The sequence below is a fragment of the Miscanthus floridulus genome, chromosome 18 (genome assembly GCF_019320115.1).
Source record: "Miscanthus floridulus cultivar M001 chromosome 18, ASM1932011v1, whole genome shotgun sequence".
NCBI lineage: Eukaryota > Viridiplantae > Streptophyta > Magnoliopsida > Poales > Poaceae > Miscanthus > Miscanthus floridulus.
Window position 1 is genome coordinate 114,736,238 of NC_089597.1, and position 19,562 is coordinate 114,755,799.

The following is a 19,562-nucleotide window of genomic DNA, read 5'->3' on the forward strand; positions in this document are numbered from 1 at the left end:
CTCATAGGCGCATTGGAAGGAGGTGCCAACGGTGATGACCTCATGGGGCCCGATATTTTCAGCTTGAGGTATGTATAGTTGGGACGGCCATGAACTTTGCGTAGCATGGTCGTCCCAGGATGGCATGGAAAGTTCCGGGGAACCCAACCACCTCGAAGGTGAGGGTTTCAGTCCTATAATTAAACTGATCCCCGAAGGTGATGGGCAAATTGATTTGCCCAAGTGGCATGGCCTGCTTCCTAGGCACGATGCCGTGGAAAGGTGCTCGGGTTGGACAGAGGCGTGTCCGGTCGACGCCCATCTCATCGAGCATCTTGGCATACATGATGTTGAGGCTGCTGCCTCCATCCATCAGAACTTTGGTGAGCCGCTTTAGGCCGATGATCGGGTCGACCACGAGCGGATATCTCCCCAGATGTGGGATGCTCTCTGGGTGGTCGGTTCGATTGAAGGTTATGGTGGACTCGGACCACCGGAGGAAGGTTATGGCGGACTTGGCCATATAGACCTCACGGCGCGTGACCTTCTGACGGCGCTTGGAGTCGTAGGCTGCTGATCCTCTGAAGATCATGAGGCACCCATCCGGGGTTGGAAAGGCGTCGTCCTTCTCTTCGGCGTCGTCCTCGGTGGGGGCGGGGTCCTTTTCGTGCTCCCCTTTGTTGGAACCTTCGGACAAGAACCGCCGCATGAGGCTGTAGTCCTTGAGCAGATGCTTAATTGGGAAGGCATGGTTCAGGCATGGCCCCTCGAGTAATTTTTTGAAGTGGTTCATAGTGCCCTCTATGGGCTTCCGACCACCCTTGCGGTCAGCAGCGGCCACGAGCGAGTCCTCGCGTCGTTGCTTCTTGTTCTTCCTTTTGGCGGAACAATTGGAAGCGCCTTCGCTGGCACCCTCGTCTCGCCTCGCCTTGCCATCGAGATGATCGAAGATCGCTCTGACCGCTTCTTCTCCTGAGGCGTGGATGGTGGTGATGTCTAGGAGTTCCTTGGTGGTTCGTGGGCCCTTACGTCCCAGCTGATGAACCAAAGACTCGCAGGTAGTTCTGGATAGGAAGGCTCCTATGGCATCGGTGACGTTAGGTAGCTCGTTGCACTGCCGGGAGAAGCACCGGATATACCCGTGGAGGGTCTCACCGGCCTTCTGACGGCAGTTTTTGAGGTCCCATGGGTTCCTAGGGCACTTGTATGTGCCCTAGAAGTTTCCCACAAAGATCTCCTTCTGGTCCGCCCAACTCTGGATCACGTTGGACGACAGGTGTTCCAACCACGCTCGTGTCGAATTAGCTAAGAACAGTGGAAGGTCACGGATAATGAAGTCATCATTATCTGCACCACCGGCTTGGTAGGCAAGCCGATAGTCTTAGCCATAATCCAGGGTTTGTCTCCCCAGAATAGTTTGGGATATTGGTCGGTGGTCGATACCTTGGTGGGAAAGCAGCGTTGAGGATGTGACGGCCGAAGGCCTGAGGGCCCGGCAGACCGGGGCTCGGGCATCGGTCCTCGCCGCTGTCATAGCGTCCGCCATGGCGAGGGTGGTAGCCGCGTTTGGCTCCCACTCTTGAGTCATTGTAGGCGCGTCTGTGGGCGTCAAGAGTGTTACGTGTGTCACGGTTATGGCCGAGACGCTGATGCACCGGTACCGCGGTGCGTTGCCTGGCGCCCGATGGTGTCTGGTGGACCGACGCGTCCCTGTCGGGACACCCAGAGGGCGTGCGTTTGCTGGTGTCGAGCTCACGTCGCTGAGACAACGAGCTCTTTGCCTGCTACGTCGCCGCGCGCTCAAGCAGCGTGCGAATCTCGTGGTGGGCCTGACGATCCTCGAGCATCGTGGCCTCTGGAAGGCCATGGAGCAAGGCCGTCGCGGCGGCGATGTTCTGGCTCGCTCGAGCGAAGCGAGGAAGGGCCTCATCATCGGCGATGATCCTCCGGTTCACGTCATGGGCCGTGGCGCGTGCGCGCCCACCTTCTCCGCGGCGCTCGATCTCCCGATCGAGCTCCGCGCGTTCCTGCTCGAGCTAGAGTTGCTCTTCGTCGAGCTCTCGGTGTCGGCCTTTTAGCTGCTCCACCCTCATTTGAGGTGGGGCCACTGTCTCCCCTTTGGTTTCATCACCGAGGTTGCCCGCTGGGGTAGCCTCCTCCACGCGGATGCTTTCGACGTGCCCCTCGGGGGTACCCGTCATGAAGCATTCCCGGGAGGGGTGATGGCTCCCCCTGCTGGAGTCAGAGCCAGAGGACGACCTTGGTTCCTCTGTGAGGAGGTTGTGTAGAGATTTCATGATGTGTTCGATCACCCCCACGAACTCATTGTTCGTGGGTGGCAAGACCATGCATCGTGCCACAAAGTGCCTAACGGTCGCCACAGCGTTGCGGAGACCAAACGGAAGCACTATCGAGGTTCTTCGTACATGATGTTCTGGGGTGAGGGATCCCCCTCCGCTAAACCGCGCCATGTCGTTGGCGTCGGAAAGGGTGAGGCGACGCTGGTCCTCCCTGGGCTGCTGGGGTCCCAAGGAGGCACCGAACAAGCACTCAAGCCTCTTGTAGTTGAGGCCGATCGAGGGGAGAGATTGGATGGCGACGTGAGCCATTGCCAACTCTCCTCCTACCGTGACGATGAAGTCCATGTCACTGAAGCGCACGTGTGTGCCCGGGACCCAGCTGATTCCGTGGCTAGCCATCCATGGCCTGATGTTATCGTTGGAACGTGCAAAGGACCCCAACTTGGCGCGCCAACTGTCGGTGTTTCGAGTAATCACCAACTAGTAAATTTATATTTGTTGCGCGTTAGGCCCGGATGGTGTGCTAAAGGACACAAGGTTTATACTGGTTCGGGCAGAATGTCCCTACGTCCAGTCTGCTGCTGCTCGTCTGATGGTTATCAGCTCCTCCTCTTCGGGTACCCTAGTACTCAGTCCCTGACATATATATTCCATCTAGTCACATCAAATACTAAAGTACTTCTTAGTGTCATTCTAGAATTGGCACTAGGTAGTACCAATAAGCATTTTTGGCACCATCGCTGGGGATGACAACTTAGTAAAGATGATGCTAAGAAATGTTAACAATCATTAGGTGACTACTTAAACAAGTAACAAGTTAATAAATATCAACACCCGCGCACCCACCGCTGCACCGCGCCAGCCAGGCCCGAGGGAAACGCTCGACTCCCACGTATCTACGGAGCCTGGCTGAGGGACCTTTTTTGCAAGAGCGGAGCTTGGCTCGAAGGCTCGTCCTAGAAACCAAACTCCCGACGCTTGCACCCCGTGGGCCTGGTTCACCCAAATGCAGGTAACCAAACAGCCCCTAAGTGCTTTCCACTGATGGTGCCACCTGTCGGTCGCGGGCGGTCTAGCAGCCGCGCATGACTTAACTAGAAATTCAAAAATCCGATGCTTAGTACAGGACTAATCCGGTTGCAAAATTTGAGATGAAGGGAGTATTAAGCTAAATTTCTATAAATTTTAATTAAATTTATAGAAAAATATATAACACCTGTTTTGATGCTACATATCAGAACCCTCTAACGAATTATTCACATTGTTCTCATGAGATGCTATAACAGAAAATGTAAATTCTAGAAACTATCAAATAATCAGAAATATGCATTTTATTTGGTACAATCTAATTATTATCACAAGGAAAATCTTGCTATGGATCTATTTTATTTTCTAAAAATTTACCCACATTTTCTATTATTTAAAATACTTCAAATAACCAAGAATTTGCATCTAAATGGCCCACCTCTACCATTATAAAAGATAATATAGAGTACCTTTAAATCACTCATCTATGCAATTATGAAAGATAATATAAATTATAATCTAAAACATAATGATTACATAATTATAAAGTGTTCTATATATGTTTCTATAAATTACCTTCATCTACCGGTGTTAGATTCAAAGTAAATAAAGTGCTACATGCCACCATATTCAATGGAGCCTGAACATGAAACCCCACAAGATACGCTAGAAAAAAAAATATACTCTAACAACATCTAACCATTAGTTTTGTATATGCTTAGTCACTATTGTAATTGAAGGCCCTCAACAGCACGAGATGCGTTAGGAGGAAAAAAGTAAATTCTAGAAATCCTCACCATAATAAAAAATATGCAGCATTAAATTTGTACCAAATTTAGTCGTCATTGCAAATAATAGTTATTAGATCTATGTTTTTTTATTAAAAATTGTCCCCCTCTACTGTTGTGAAAAATACATGAAGTAGCCCAAAGTTCTGAAAATACTGTATAGATCCCTAACTTACACATGACCAAAGTCACCGATTTAATTTAGCAGACAAACATGCGGATATGCGATCTACACGGTCTTTTGTTCAGCGGCAGCACTGTAGTCATAGCAGCAGCAACCGTGCGTTCTTGGCATGGAATAGATTAGCTTTTGCCTCAGAAAAGACAAACATGGTTGTCATCCGCTACTGCTGGTCTTTGCTGCATCCAAAGCAGGTTAGGCGTAATGGGCCTTGTTCTCGTAATTATGGTCTCCACGTCCACGATAAGGTTTGGGCGTTTGGCCCCTTTAGCTGACTGAATCTGAATGGCGCTGCTTCAGTAGAGCACTAGAGCTGCAACCTGTATAGTTGTATTGGCTGATTGTTACGTCAACAGATTCTTCTTGACAGTTGGTTTTGTACATAAAAGAAAGAAATAAGAAAGTAACTGGATTGTCACCGGCAACTCGCATGTACAGCTCACTGTAGATTAGGAATTTGAGTGCAGGAGTTCGCTATAAGCAGCACATTTTTTACGCGGAAACCTTAGAATTCTATCTTCCACGGCGATTTCCCAAGTCAATTTTACAGCAGAACGAACGGAGACTGCAAGAGAGTCAGAGTGTAACCTGGGAACTGGGAAAATGCTGTTATGACAAAACCTTTAAATTCTGTTGGATGCCAGTTGGGTGGAGCCCTGTGTGCTCTGTTCAATATGGCCCTATGCTAGGTGTTTTTTTTTTAATGTTTCAGGTTACACTAAACTCTTGTAATTTCGTTGCTATCAAGGGAACTGGGAAAAAAAACAAAGGAACTGGGAAAATGCACAAACCCAAAGAAATTTGATAGACAGGCCAAATTCACAAATAGGAAACCTGTGATAGTGCAAAGTACAGGCCCAAGCCGAACCGTCCAAACCACAAGGTGCGCGCAGAGCGAAACAGAGCAACACAACGCAAACCATACTAATGGCGCTTAATAATAATTTTATTGCTACAACGGCGCACCACAAGGTGCGCAGCGCGCGTCACCGCATGCAACGATATGCAGACCTGTCGTCCCAGCCTCCCAGGAGCAAGCTAGTTCGCCGGCGCCAAGAAGTAGAAGAGGACGGCGTCGGCCACGGCGGCGCCAACCCTTGCTGCTCCCGGGAACTGTTCGGCCACCAGCGACAGCTCGATGAGGAAGACGCCGAGTAGCAGAAGCGCGAGGCCGACGAGCGCGTGCGCGGCGTTCCCGTCGCGGTTGCTGATGGTGTAGTTGATGAGGACGAGCCAGCCGCCGGTCACGAGGATGCGGCCCGCGTCGAGGAGGCGGCGCTGAACGTGTCCGAGGGGCACGGCGGGGGCCACGATCAGCTCCGGCTCGTCGGCCTGAGGCGCGTAGGCCATTGTCAGCGAAGGAGTAGGGCAGGGACCAGCGAGTGGCGAGGATTTGAGAGGAAGTGGAGGAAACGGTGCAAGAGGAGACCAGACCAGCTAAGCCTGCGAACTGAGATCGGTGGCTGCTGCCCTTGGTTGGATTGATGGTTGCCCTGCCCGCTATATATATAGCCGTCTCCCCCAGGAGGACAGGAACATTTCCGACAGAAAGGACAAAGGAGAGCGAAGAAAGAAGAGGAGAGAAAGGACACGGTAGCTGCGCAAGTTGGGGGATGTTTTATCAGCGCCATTGGGAATTTTTTTAAGGCTGATATTTGCTCTGCAGTTGGCCATTGGGAATTTGACACTATTCTAGATGGTCTTTGTTATACTACTATTGTCTTAATTTCTAAGACCTCCAAGCCCGAGAGGCTGCTTAATTTTCGTCCAATTAGCTTATGCAATGTGCTTTATAAAATTGCATCAAAGGTCCTCACAAATAGATTGAAAACTCTCTTGTTCGGCAGCCTGTAACTGTCTATATCTAGCTTGATTTATCAGTCAGCCAACAATATTTTTCTCTTATACTAAGTTAGTCAGCAGTACTTTGATGGCTTATAAGTCAATCCAGGTGAAACAAACGTGCGGAAGCCGTCTCCCCCGGGAGCATTTCCGACAGATTCCCGTGGGGAAAGAAGAGGAGAAAGGACACGGTAGCTGCGCAAGTTGGGGAGGACGGGAGTGTGCTTTTCATCTGGAGCAAGTTCCACTCGGACCAAAAATGAAATGACGGGTTTCATGGCAGGATGATGGAGCGTTGTGTTGTCAAACCGTCACATCACATGGAGGTTCACATCAGGTTCAGACCATCTCAAAGCTTTGAGTGCGGCCGTTCAGGCGCGAAATGCTTGGAGGTGTTGGATTCTTCGGGCCTTGTTTAGTTGGTGAAATTTTTTAGAAAATGGTACTATAGTATTTTTATTGTTATTTGATCATTTGTGTTTAATTATAGTCTAAATAGGTTTAAAAGATTCATTTCGTGAATAACGTCTAAACTGTGTAATTAGTTTTATTTTTTATTTATATTTAATGCTTCATGCATGCGTCCAAAGATTTGATGTGATGGGGAATCTTGAAAAATTTTGCAAAATTTTGGGAACTAAACAGGTACTTAGTCGCTTCTAAAATTCATATCACATCAAATATTTAGATATTAATAAAAAATATTAAATATAGATTAATTACAAAACTAATTACATAGATGGAGGCTAATTTGTGAGATGATTTTTTAAGTCTAATTAATCTATCATTAGCACATGTTTATTGTAGTACCACGTTGTCAAATCATGGACTAATTAAGTTTAAAAGATTCATCTCGCAAATTAGTCGCAAGTTGTATAATTAGTTTTATAATTAATCTATATTTAATACTCTATGCATGTGTCTAAATATTCGATGTGACAGAAATTTTAGGAACGAAACAGGACTGTCTATGCCATTAATTTGACCAAAAATGAAATGACGGGGTTAATGGCAGAATGATGGAGTGTTGGGTTGTCAAACCGTCACATCACATGGAGGTTCACGTCAGGTTCAGACCATCTCAAAGCTTTCAAGAGTGCGGCCGTTCGGGCGCGAAATGCTTTGTCTATGCCATTAATTTTATACTATTATTATTGCTCTAGCACTACTCGTACTTTTTAGCAAAAAAAATAATAAGTTAAGTGTTCCTTTTCTATTTATTATTTTTATACTACTAAATCTTCTTCTATGTAGCTGATGGGTAAACGTTTAATCACGTTTAACCTACATTTACGCGACCTAGACGCTAATCGATGTCTTAGCGCCACCCTAGCGTCTAGCGGTGGCCCCGTTCGCGTGCTCTTAAACCTGGCTTGATCCGCTTTTTTTTTATCTGAAACCGTGTTTTCCTCTCATAGATTTCTCCAGAATTTCTCTAAACCATCCAAATTCCTTCAGAACCATACCATCTGAACGGGGCCAGTGGCGTAGCCTGAATTTTAATCTAGGGTGGTCCAGTTCAATATAAATTTTTGTTAACAATTTAGTTTCGATTGACATGTCAACAAACATCTTCGGTTTCTTGCTACAGTACACAGAGGAGTTAGAACCGATGAAATAAAAAATAGTGATTTTAATAAATCATGTTTCATTTTAACTGAAATAAAAACGGCTCCATGCTCTAGTGCATGAAGGAGCTGACACTAAAGCCGAATGGAGCTCTTCCAAATAGGTCTAAATGTAGCATGCCATTGTCCAAAAATATAAATTACTGAAACATAAGAAAAATACATAAAAAAATTCTTACAAGTATTTTCAAAATAAGTAATAAACTAAAAAATACTTAAAATAACTTACCATCTAAATACTTAATAATACTTTGCTCAAAATTCTAGGGGTGGTCCCGTGGCCCACAAGGACCACCCCCTAGCTACGCCACCGACGCCTAGCATTTTCTTGAACCTTTATTCCAGGTGTCTTAATTTTAAGATGATTTTAAACAACACTATTGTACTATCAACTAGTACAAGTACAAGTGAATTGTTACTTTTGTGATTTGTTATTTGTCTTTTGTGTCATAACATATCAACAATTTTGTCTTTGTCTGACTGTAGAAACAATTGTTAATTGTTTTTGTGCTAACACAAATCAGATTTTATTGGGTTTATAGTTTTGTCTAACGTATTTTTTATTCTCAGAACTGAAAATAGCTGATTGTGCCTACAAAAATTGTATCGAACTAAAGTTACCATTTTAATATAAAATATATGTAATAACTGTCCTCTAAAAGGAAACTAAAATTTAGGCACCTGAATCTTAACAAGTCCTATAAAAAATATAGATAAAATCAACATTGCAATTTACAAATCATCTTAGGCATAAAAGAAGAAAGAAGTATATGCATCACGACCATAGGCGGAGCTAGCTAGGTGGACAGGTGGTCCATGGACCACCCTAAAATTTAGCTTAAGGTTAAACTACAGTGGATGAGCTCTTTAAAATCATGAAAATTACACATGGACTACTCTATAATTTGGTTTTACATCTATAGTGGACCACCCTTACTCTAGATCCTAGCTACGCCACTGATCACGACGATACAGATTGAGATGTATTCAGTAAGCGCTAGATATTCGGCACTACTACAAGTCTACAACACTTGATGCCTTGCTGGCACCACCGAGTTTGCCCTCTACATACTACAGCGTGCGTTCTGCCTGCCATTGAAGAGGCGGAGCCACCTACAGCCCCCCACGCCCCCACCAAACAAGCCAAAAGTACGTCGACTCTAATTATACATGTTCTTCTTGTAATCCTGGTCCCCCAGGACTCCACGTTGAGGTTTAGGCGTGTATGATTAGACCAGGATTACAAGAAGAGCATGTAGATAAGGAGCCGGAGGAGATTTACCATCTCATGATGAGCTGTGTTTTCAGCAGATGGGTTTGGGCGGTTGGTTCTTCAGGCGCTGGGATGCTGCACCTCGCCCCGCAGAATCAGGTCTGTTTTTTTTGGGCATGGTGGCTGCAGGCTAGAAAGCAGGTTGCCAGGCCGGCACGGAAATGATCTGACTCTCTCGTTGCGTTAGTCGCATGGTTGCTTAGGAAGCAAAGGAATGACAGGACCTTCAACAGCCGGAGCAGCTAGGTTGACACTTGACACCGTCTTTCAAGCAGTCGTCGAAGAGTGCAGGATTTGGGACTTAGCTGGGTTCAGCCAGCTGCGTTCTTTGCTGCCATCGTCATCAATCCGTGTATTTTCATAGTCAGCTAAAGTTCTTTTGTGCGTCTCTGGGGTTGCGGTAATCGCTGGTTTGCCGCTTTGAGTTTTTTTAAAAACATTCTACTTCATTTTAATGAAATATGTATCTCGTGGTATGGTCGGGAGAAAAAAAAGGTTTAGGCGTGTCTGGCACTGAATTGACTTGCTTCCCTTCAATGGAGCATGAGGCTTACAACGACCCATGATTGTCACGTAAAAACAATTTATAGTTTTCCATGGGGTTTTTGACAGTTGTTTTTTTCATAGCTAAACAAGAACGGATAAAGTAATAAATAACAGGGCTATCTCAAACCTGGCAACTCGGATGCATAGCTCAATGTGGACTAATTTTTTTTTTTGAGTGTCAGAGTTCACTATAAAGAGCATATTTTTATGCCAAATTCCTTTCACAGGAAGCCAGTTTCTCATTAAGGCAAGCGGAATAGACATAGGTCCCGTTTAGTTCCGAAAATTTTTGGCTTTTGGCTACTGTAGCACTTTCGCTTTTATTTGGCAAAAAATGTCCAATTATGGACTATTTAGGCTTAAAAGATTCGTCTCACGATTTCTCGGCTAACTGTGTAATTAGTTTTTTTTCGTCTACATTTAGTACTCCATACATGTACCGCAAGATTTGATGTGACGGGGAATCTTGAAAATTTTTGGTTTTTGGCTTGCATCTAAACGGGGCCATACTGTAACACAATGACGATACTATCTCTGTCCACAAAAGAATGCAATTGTGAGAACAGTGCCGGTAAAGCTACCTCATGTTTGATCAACGCTATAGTAAATAGTATTAGCATTTATATCTCTGAATAATTTTATTATGAAAATATATTCTATAACTAATATAATGATATTCATTTTATATCACGGATGTTAGTACATTTTTATACAAATTTAGTGAAAGTTCAAACTATTTGAGTCCTCAAAAAGCAAGAATTGCATTATTCTTTTGTGGACGGAGGGAGGACGAAACCTCGGAATTGGAAAACGGCACAAACCCGAAGAGATTTGAATAGAAGCCACGATGACAGTACATAAGATTCACAGATAGCATACCTGTGATAATTGTAATACTTAAGCAAGGGTACAAACAATACGATGTACAAGACAATACCACACGAGGTTCGCAAGCCTCAAAGCAACAAGGAAGCAGAGTGAAACAGGGCAGCTCAATCTAACAAACTAACACACAGTGCAAACCATACTAATGTGGCGCTAGCTAGCTTAATACAGTATTATTTTCTTGCTACATCGACGTACCACAACGTGCGAATGCCCATGCAACGGTACAGACCTGTCGTCCCCGGAGCTAGTTCGCCGGCGCCAAGAAGTAGAAGAGGACGGCGTCGGCCACTGCGGCGCCAACCCTTGCTGCTCCCGGGAACTGGTCGGCCACCAGTGACAGCTCGATGAGGAAGACGCCGAGTAGCAGAAGCGCGAGGCCGACGAGCGCGTGCGCGGCGTTCCCGTCGCGGTTGCTGATGGTGTAGTTGATGAGGACGAGCCAGCCGCCGGTCACGAGGATGAGGCTCGCGTCCAGGAGGCGGCGCTGAACGTGTCCGAGGGGCACGGCGGGGGCCGCGATCAGCTCCGTCGGCTCGTCGGCCTGAGGCGCGTTGGCCATTGTGCGCGCAGTCGTACTCGTACGGCACTTCACGTAGTTTTGTTGCACTTCCGGAGTTGGATAGACGTGGATATGACTGGATGCTTGTGCTGTGTCCCTGTAGTGTGTTCGAGCAGACGAGTCAAGAAAATTATCATCAGCACTTAAAAGGTGGGAAACACAGCAGGAAAGCATATATACGAGGGGAAACACGGCAGGAAAGCATATACGAGGAGAAATCGGCAGAAAACTACTGAAAAATACGGAATGATGGGCCATGCATAGGTTATACAGTAAGGCAGAAAATTGAACAATAATATGGGAAAACATTAGGTGCCGACTGGCGAGGATTTGGGAGGACGAGGAGGAGAGGAGAGGAGAGGAGATCAGACCAGCTGCGCCTGCGAATTGCGATCGGTGGCTGCTGCTCTTAGTTGGATGGATGGATAGCTGCGCTGCGGTGGTGTGGCGGGTTGCCTTGCCCGCCGGCGCCTTATATACTAGCTAGAGCATGTGCGTGGCCGGTCAAAAGTTTGTGTCACGCTGCCGCCAAGGCGCGTCCCAGTCAGACCATCGAAGTCTTTGTTGTCTTTTTCAAAGGAATTTTATCCGCACCCGTGTGGGGCTTTCCTTAACATTACAAAGGCCTGTGGGTGGACGCATGCCGCATGCGGGGGAGAGCATGTGCCCTGCAGTGCAAACTTAACTTTCTGGGCCAACACGAGACGCGCCAACAGCTACTCCCTCCAAGCGTCGTCTAGTGCGCGAAAAGACCACAGGGCCTGGTTAGATTGCAAGTTTTTTCGCTCTCTCTCCATCACATCAAATCTTTAGACACATGCATGTAGTATTAAATATAGATAAAAAATAACTAATTACACAATTTGATTGTAAATTACGAGACGGATCTTTTGAGCCTAGTTAGGCCATGATTGTACAATAATTGTCAAATACAAACGAAAGTGCTACAGTACCAAATACTGATTCCTAACCTCAATCTATACGAGGCCCACGTGGGGAGATCTCCGGACCAGGTTGCCTCAGTGTCCGTGCGCAGTCAATGGTGTTGGCATGTAATCGGAACGGAATAATGAGCAGTCGGCATGCATGAGCTTAGGAATTTGGGATCGATGATGGATTGATTTCGAAAAGCTGCAGAGAGCACCGGATCCATACCGGCGAGATTGGACGCGAGATTGATTTCGAAAAGCTGCAGAGAGCACCTGATGCCAAGTTAAATTTGTTCCCTGCTGGAATTATTCTTCCTCCTCTGCAAACAGATCGAGAGAGAAATGCCATTTGGTCGCCATCCGGTCCCATTGCGCAGCGCCCAGCCGGCCGCTTTCAGCGGCACTGTTACTAGGGCATTGCTTCAATTCGTACCATTGTGAATATGCAGTGTTATGCACTACTAGCTAGTTTGTCATGACTCATGGCATGATGGGGTTTGTCGTCCAACGCAGGAAAGAATGTTTTTTTTTTCTGGCTACCTTCCACGAATGGAGGAGCACAGGACATGCCTACTTAGTTCAGCAAAAAAATATAGACATGTATTTGGTTGAGTGTCAAGACATGGAATTGATCACTTTTTTTCTTAGTTATTAAAGAAGTTCCTTGTGACTTGTCAAGATTTTTGTCATAAACATTGGTGTGCTCATCTTTTAACAGCAAATTTTGTAGGCATATCTTAATTTTGACAAGACAAGTTTTGGAATACCTCTGTCGCTCGCCTTGCCAGCGTGACCCAGGGAACAAAATCCCTGCTTTCATCACCGGAGGTTGGAGTGTAATCGGATAGAATATGGTCTGTCCAGACGCGTGATGGTGGGTGAGGCCCGTTTATTGCTCCAGGTGAACAAGCGGTCCAGAAGGGGGAGTTCAAGGAGGGTGAGAGAGTCAATGATGTTGCTAAACCGCTCGACCAAGGTATTGTTGAAGCCGCGAGTATTCTTTTTAGACAAGGAGCGAGTTGATATCATAAACATAAATATTTTTTATATAAATTTGACGAAACTTAAAAATTTAATTTAGAATAGCCTTAAAAGTTGATCTATCTACGAATGGAAGGAGTACAATAGTGTTACTAACGGCTATGCTTTGGCTCTCACGACGTAGAAACAAACAGTCTAACATGAGCCATGCTTTATCCAAACAAGATTTCCCCTCCTGAGCGGATGCTGCCGTACCTAGTAGGATACTTTTATTTTAACCTCAAAATTAGGGACATGCTATATTTCAGATGTCTGAAAATATAGTTTCTGTTCAGGCCATAACTATAACCATCAGATTTACATGCAACGATCCTAATCTATAGAAGGATAAGGATCCGATCAATAAAAAGCTGTCGCCTGAAAAGAGCAATAGGAGAAGTGTCAAAATTAATATTTTAAAATAAAAAATTTTAAACTAACGTTTTTAGGAACTAGTCTGTATCCAAATGTGCTCTTTTTAAAATATTGGTATTTTGAGCTAAAATAAAAAAAAAGTTGGCCAGCCAGTCATGACCCGCCGAAGCCCCACCTCCTGTCAACACACCGCAAATCGCGTTGGTGAATAGTGAGAGGGCGATGCTGACGCCACTCGTGACTCGTGAGAGGCTGAGACGCAAATCGGTCCTGCTCTTGTAATTAAGGTGGCTCCACAACTCATCGAACTGCCTTTGCGTCAAGTAGAGCGTCAGAGCTGCAATTAACCTGTCTAGCGGATTGATTTAACAGAGACGGTAACAGAGTGATGATACGAAACACGTGAATTGGAAAACTGCACAAACCCGAAGAGATTTGAACAGAAAACCACGATAACAGTACATAAGATTCACAGTCACACAGATAGCAGCCCTGTGATAATTGTAATACACAGGTCCCTGGTAATACATAAGCAAAGGTACAATACGATACAAGCCCACACGAGGCTCGCAGGCCTCAAAGCATGCAACAAGGAAGCAGAGTGAACACAGGGCAGCTCAATCTAACACATGCAAACCATACTAATGGCGCTAGCTTAATACGTATTATTTTCTTGCTACAACGACGTACCACAACCTGCGAACGCGCATACAACGTCGTACCAGGAGCTAGTTCGGCGGCGCAAAGAAGTAGAAGAGGACGGCGTCGGCGACGGCTGCGCCGGCCCCTGCCGCTCCCGGGAACTGGTTGGCCACCGGCGCCAGCAAGATGAGGAACACGCCGAGTAGCAGAAGCGCGAGGCCGAGGAGCGCGTGCTCTTCGTTCACGGCGCGGTTGCTGAAGGCGTAGGTGAGGACGAGCCAGCCGCCGGCAACTAAGATGCGACCGGCGTAGAGGAGGCGGCGTTGAACGTGGTCGAGGATCACCTCCGGCTCGTCGGCCTCAGGCGCGAAGGCCACCGCCTTGTCGCCCATTGCGTGGGTCGCCGGAGTGGCAGGCGCGCTGAATGCAGTCGACTCGAGTGTGGATGCTGCTGTGCTATGCGCGCAGTGTGCTGCGTTCAGGAGACGAAGGCCAGAGATGTAGAAAAGGCCAGCGGACGAAGAGAAGAGATGGGGCGCCGGGGTGGAGCCGTGGAGGGAAAGGAAAGGCGAGGGAGGTGGCAGCTATTTATAGATTGGCGGTGAGCCTTTAGTCTCTCCCCAATAATCTACCACCACGACGCATCGGCATCGCACTCCACAGGAGGAACAGGGAATTATTGCGAGCGCGCGATTAATTATGCGACTGAGCGAGCTAGGGGCGAAATCGGGGAATTAATTAATTCCACAGGAGGAACAGGGGCCATGCGACTGAGCGAGCGAGGGGCGAAATCGGGGAATTATTGCGAGCGCGCGATTAATTCCACAGGAGGAACAGGGGCCATGCGACTGAGCGAGCAAGGGGGGAAATCGGGGAATTATTGCGAGCGCGTGATTAATTGAATCCCTCGTTTGCTCCAGCTCAACCTCTCCCTTTCTGCCCCTGTCTGTCTCCGGGCTAGCGGATACCGGACACGCACGCTGTCCTGGCCTCTCGCCGCTGCATCAGCTGGCAAACTGGTATAGCTCTCTCAGCTTAGGGCATTCTTCTACCCAACTAATTCACCTACATTTTCTTTCCTAGATACTCCTCCTCTATCCACTCAGAAAAATATACCCAGTAAAATAACATCTTCAAAATAGACTGTTAGATTTAGTCTGAACATTCTCTCTCTCGCTCATCGAACGGTGCGCGTCATGCGTGTCAACCTCCTCATCCCTCGCATGTCCTCCCACGCCGCGCCCGCTCCCGCGCAGCCACAGTTCGGTCCCCTCCCCCTCCTTTTCACCAATTGCTTTTTTTTTCAGGAAAAAAATCTTCCTTGCGCCGCCCCTACCTCCAACCCTCCCCGTCCCGATCCGCGTCGTCACTCCGTCAGGATCCGAGGCCGCCGCCCCGAACGAGGCCCCCGACCTCGCCCTCCCCATCCCCCCTGATGAACACGCGACAGTCGCCACCGCACCTTCCTCATCCACGCGCGATGCCCGCCGCGGCCTGGGGCGCGCCTCCTGTTGGCGTTGGTCATGTCCGGGCACTGCTCCACTTCCTGGACGCGCACCACCGCGGGCTAAAGCGTCGCCGGCGGAAGCACGAGATCCCCTCCCCGATCAAGATGGTGGTGATGGAAAACCACCGCAAGCCTGCGCATGCGCTCGAACATGTCCGCTCACGCCTACTCTGCGTCGACGCCGCCGGTCTCCGACGCTGCCGTCCGGCTACATCATCGGCCAGGTACGCCAATCCTCCAATCGCATTAGTATCAGTAGAGACGATGAGTACCAGTTGAGATGATGAGAGAGAGACCATATCTGCTAGATCCCATCATGGGGAGGACATTATAGATCCGCGCAGCTACGATCAGCTAGAGCAGCAACCACTGCTCGCGCGCTGGTTGGGCAGCTCGCTCCACGACGCTACTGCTCTGTGCCTGAGCAGCAAGCACCGCACGCGATTACTGGGATCTGCAGCTTGTGCTGCTATGCCATCCACCGTGATAGAGAGGGAGACCAGGAAGTAGATAGCAGGGAAAACAGAGTACGACTGCTTACTGCTTGTGCCGCTAGGCAGGTATTAAACGTGACAGACATAGAATTCAGACGAGTAGCTAAAAGCACATGGCAAATGATTTTTTAACCTTTTCGTGAGAGCATATAGGGTCAAGGAGAGAGTGAGAGCATTTATGTAATAAATGTTTTTACGGTTTGTGCAACTGAACATCGTATATTGAAATTGATTTTGCAATAATAAATTGATTTGGCTTGTTTAATTCAGCAACTCTTATTGAATTCGTTTGCAATGTACTTTGCAGTGCAGGAAGATGGAAATGCCCAGCTTCAATGGTGTTTTTGGGAGCAATGTGGACAGCGCTGAGGTTGATTTTGATGTGTCTTATTTTGGTATCTCACCTAAAGGAAAAAATGTTGTTGAACAAGCCTCTCAGTCTACGAAAGGAAGCAAGAAGAGATCAAAAGATTTCAGTGTAAAAGAGGATAACATGTTGGTGTTACCATGGCTAGAGGTGGGAATGTAGACATTAGAAGTATAAACGTTAGAAATATAGCTGCTAAAAATGGTTCATTTGTTAGTTACAAGATATTGTATGCATTAAATAGAGGTGGGAGAAAGTAGGGAGGCAAATATGAGGGATCAGATGGAGTTCACAACAAAGTAGGGGGTGGAATCTGGATGAGGAAGCCCTACTTTGAAGGATAGGGGGTCAAAATTTGAGCTGAGGGTTCGGTTGGAGATGCTCTTAGGTGTCTGGCTTCTGGGGAAAGGTATGTGGCTTGTGACGATCTTAATTTTCCTATCTCATCACAAATTTACTATTTTTACTTAAGTGTTATGTGAAGATTTATTATCTGAATGTTAGTTGAAGCATGACCTCTCTGTGCATCCAGTTTAAAAATATTTCTTGCTCATTTGACCTCAATTGTTTTGGTAGCAAGGACATGAGGAGCGGCATGCAGCCAGCTTACGGGAACATAAAGAATTCACAAAGGTGAGAAATATCATGAAGATAGAACTGGGGAGATATGAGACAGATACATGGTATTTCTCTTTCATTGCAGGCTTTAATTCTTGATGATACTTGTAGGGCTCTCTGAAAGCTCTAGTTTGGTTTTGGTTAATTGATGAAACCCTAAGTGCTAACCTAGTTTATCAAGATGATTATGAGATAGGTAGCACTACTCCAAGTGATGAAGCAATGGCGAAAATCATGACAATGGTGATGGCATGGTGAGGGTCAAATGCTTAAATGTGGAAAAGAAGAAAGAGAAAAACAAAAGGCTCAAGGCAAAGGTATAAAATGTAGGAGCCATTTTGTTTTAGTGATCAAGACACTTAGTGAGTGTAATCACATTTAGGATAGATAGCCGTACTATTAAGAGAAGTGAAACTCGTATCGAAATGCGGTTATCAAAGTGCCACTAGATGCTCTAATTCATTGCATATGCATTTAGGATCTAGTGGAGTGCTAACATCCTTGAAAATGTTTGTAAAAATACGCTAACACATGTGCACAAGGTGATACACTTGGTGGTTGGCACAATTGATCAAGGGTGGTGAAGTTTAGGTGCAAGGGTAAGAAACTCCACCGACGGAGTGTCCGCCCGTAGAGTGCAGACAGTCCGACGGTGCCACCGGCGCCCTAGACAGAAAAGTTGGAGGTCACTGCAAGTGACCGGATGCTGGCCTCGGCTGGACCGGTGCGTCCGGTCAGTGGCAGTAGAGGGTACGAGCGTCAGTCTATTGCACCGGACGCTGGGTCACTCAGCGACCGGACGCTGATAGGCTGCATCCGGTCAAACTGACGGGTCTGCACAGTACCTAGGGTATTGCACCGGACGCTAGTTTGTGTCCGGTCAAGGTGGACCGGACGCGTCCGGTAGAAAAAATACGCCTCGGGGAGCTTACCGGAAACGACCGAACGCTGGGGCTTCAGCGTCCGGTCAGTTTTGCCGGAGGGTCCGGTCAGTTTCGTAGCCGTTGAAATCTGATGAACAGCATTTGAAGCTAGTGACGCGTGGCGTTCATCGGGCGACCGGACGCTGAGGGCCAGTGTCCGATCAAGTCTGACCGGAGCGTCTGGTCAGCCCGTAGTGTGCCCAGTGAAGGGGTACAACGACTCTATTTCGTGGGGGCTTCTATTTAAGCCCCATGGTCGGCTCAAGCTCACTCTCTTGCACATTTTCATTGACATAGCAACCTTGTGAGCTTAGCCAAAGTCCTCCCACTCATCTCCATCATTGATTCATCATCTTTGTGAGATTGGGAGAGAATCCAAGTGTATTGCTTGAGTGATTGCTTCTAGAGGCACTTGGTATTCGTGTTGCGCTGCGGATTTCGCTTGTTACTCTTGGTGGTTGCCACCACCTAGACGGCTCGGTGCAGCGGTGGAGGATCGGCATGAGTTGGTGATTGTTTGTGGCTGTCTCCGGTGATTGTGAGGGGAGTTGTACCTTCCCCGGTGGAGCGCCGAAAGGTAACTCTAGTAAATTGCTCGTGTCATTAAGTTACCTCACTTATGGGTCGGTTCTTGTGGTGTCCTATCATGTGGACGAGGTTTGTAAAACACCTCTTAGCCGCTGAACCACCAAGTGTTGGTTGACACAACGGGGACTAGCGTGTTGGCAAGCACGTGAACCTCGGGAGAAAAATCGGTTGTCTCTCATCATTTGCATTCTCCCGGTGATTGGCTTAATCTTCATCTTGTGATTGGTTCATCCTCTACACGGCGGTATAATCACCCTACTCACCTATTTATATTCTTGCAAACTAGTTGATACAAGCTCTTCAGTGTAATTAGAATTAAGAGCTTGCTTTATTATTGTCATTCATCTAGTTGAGCTCTTTAGAGTAGCAAGATTGAGAGCTCTTAGTGAGTAGTTACATAGCAAGTTTGGGTGCCTAAGTAATCATTGTAACTAGAATTGTTGGATAGGTGGCTTGCAACCCTTGTAGAGCTAGAGCAAGTTTGCATTACGTACAACAACACAGGGATACAGTAACACCAACTTGTGTTACTGTAGGTTGAAAAAAGTGTTACTAGCTCTCTTAGTAACACATTTTTTTGTGTGTTCCAATTGGCCATGTTACTATAGACTGGTTTATTGTAACACATCTACTTGTCTATAGGAACATCTGTCTAGTGTTACAATGATTTTTGCTGTAACACTTTTTTTTCTCTAGTAACACTTCACATTATGGTGGAATACATAGTTTGTAACACATTTATTTATCTATGGGAACATTTGCCTAGTGTTATAGTGATTGTCTGCTGTAACACTTTTTTTTAGTTCTAGTAACACTTCCACATTATGGTAGAGCACAGTATGAAACAAAGGAACACATGGTTTGTAACACTTGTTTATATCTATTGTAACATATTCAAATTAGAAAACAAATATTTGTTTCGTCTATATATGTGGCACACTGATTATTATAGAATCACACAAACATGACACGTTACAAAATCACATAAACCACAAATTTCAATAATCATAACAAGATCCACATATAGTAGGATGATTTCAAACATAGTGCTTGTTCAGATTAAATCATAGTATTTGTACATAACGATAT

The 19,562-nt window shown here is 46.5% G+C and overlaps 1 protein-coding gene and 1 long non-coding RNA gene across 2 annotated transcripts in view; one reads left to right on the forward strand and one right to left on the reverse strand.

Annotated features, from left to right (window-relative positions):
- LOC136519736 (uncharacterized) overlaps nt 1–19,562 on the forward strand; it is a 140,375-nt gene that overhangs the window by 35,820 nt on the left and 84,993 nt on the right. The gene's annotated exons all lie outside the window — the stretch shown is intronic.
- Nucleotides 10,560–11,442, reverse strand: LOC136519884 (uncharacterized). Its single transcript, XM_066513272.1, has 2 exons — nt 11,382–11,442; nt 10,560–11,107 (listed from the first exon to the last, which is right to left on the reverse strand). The coding sequence occupies exon 2, from the start codon at nt 11,008–11,010 to the stop codon at nt 10,696–10,698; it is 315 nt and encodes a 104-aa protein (XP_066369369.1). The 5' UTR covers nt 11,011–11,107; nt 11,382–11,442; the 3' UTR covers nt 10,560–10,695.

Coding starts and splice junctions, on each gene's coding strand:
- LOC136519884 (XM_066513272.1), bottom strand. CDS start 11,010: ATGGCCAACGCGCCTCAGGCCGACGAGCCGACGGAGCTGATCGCGGCC.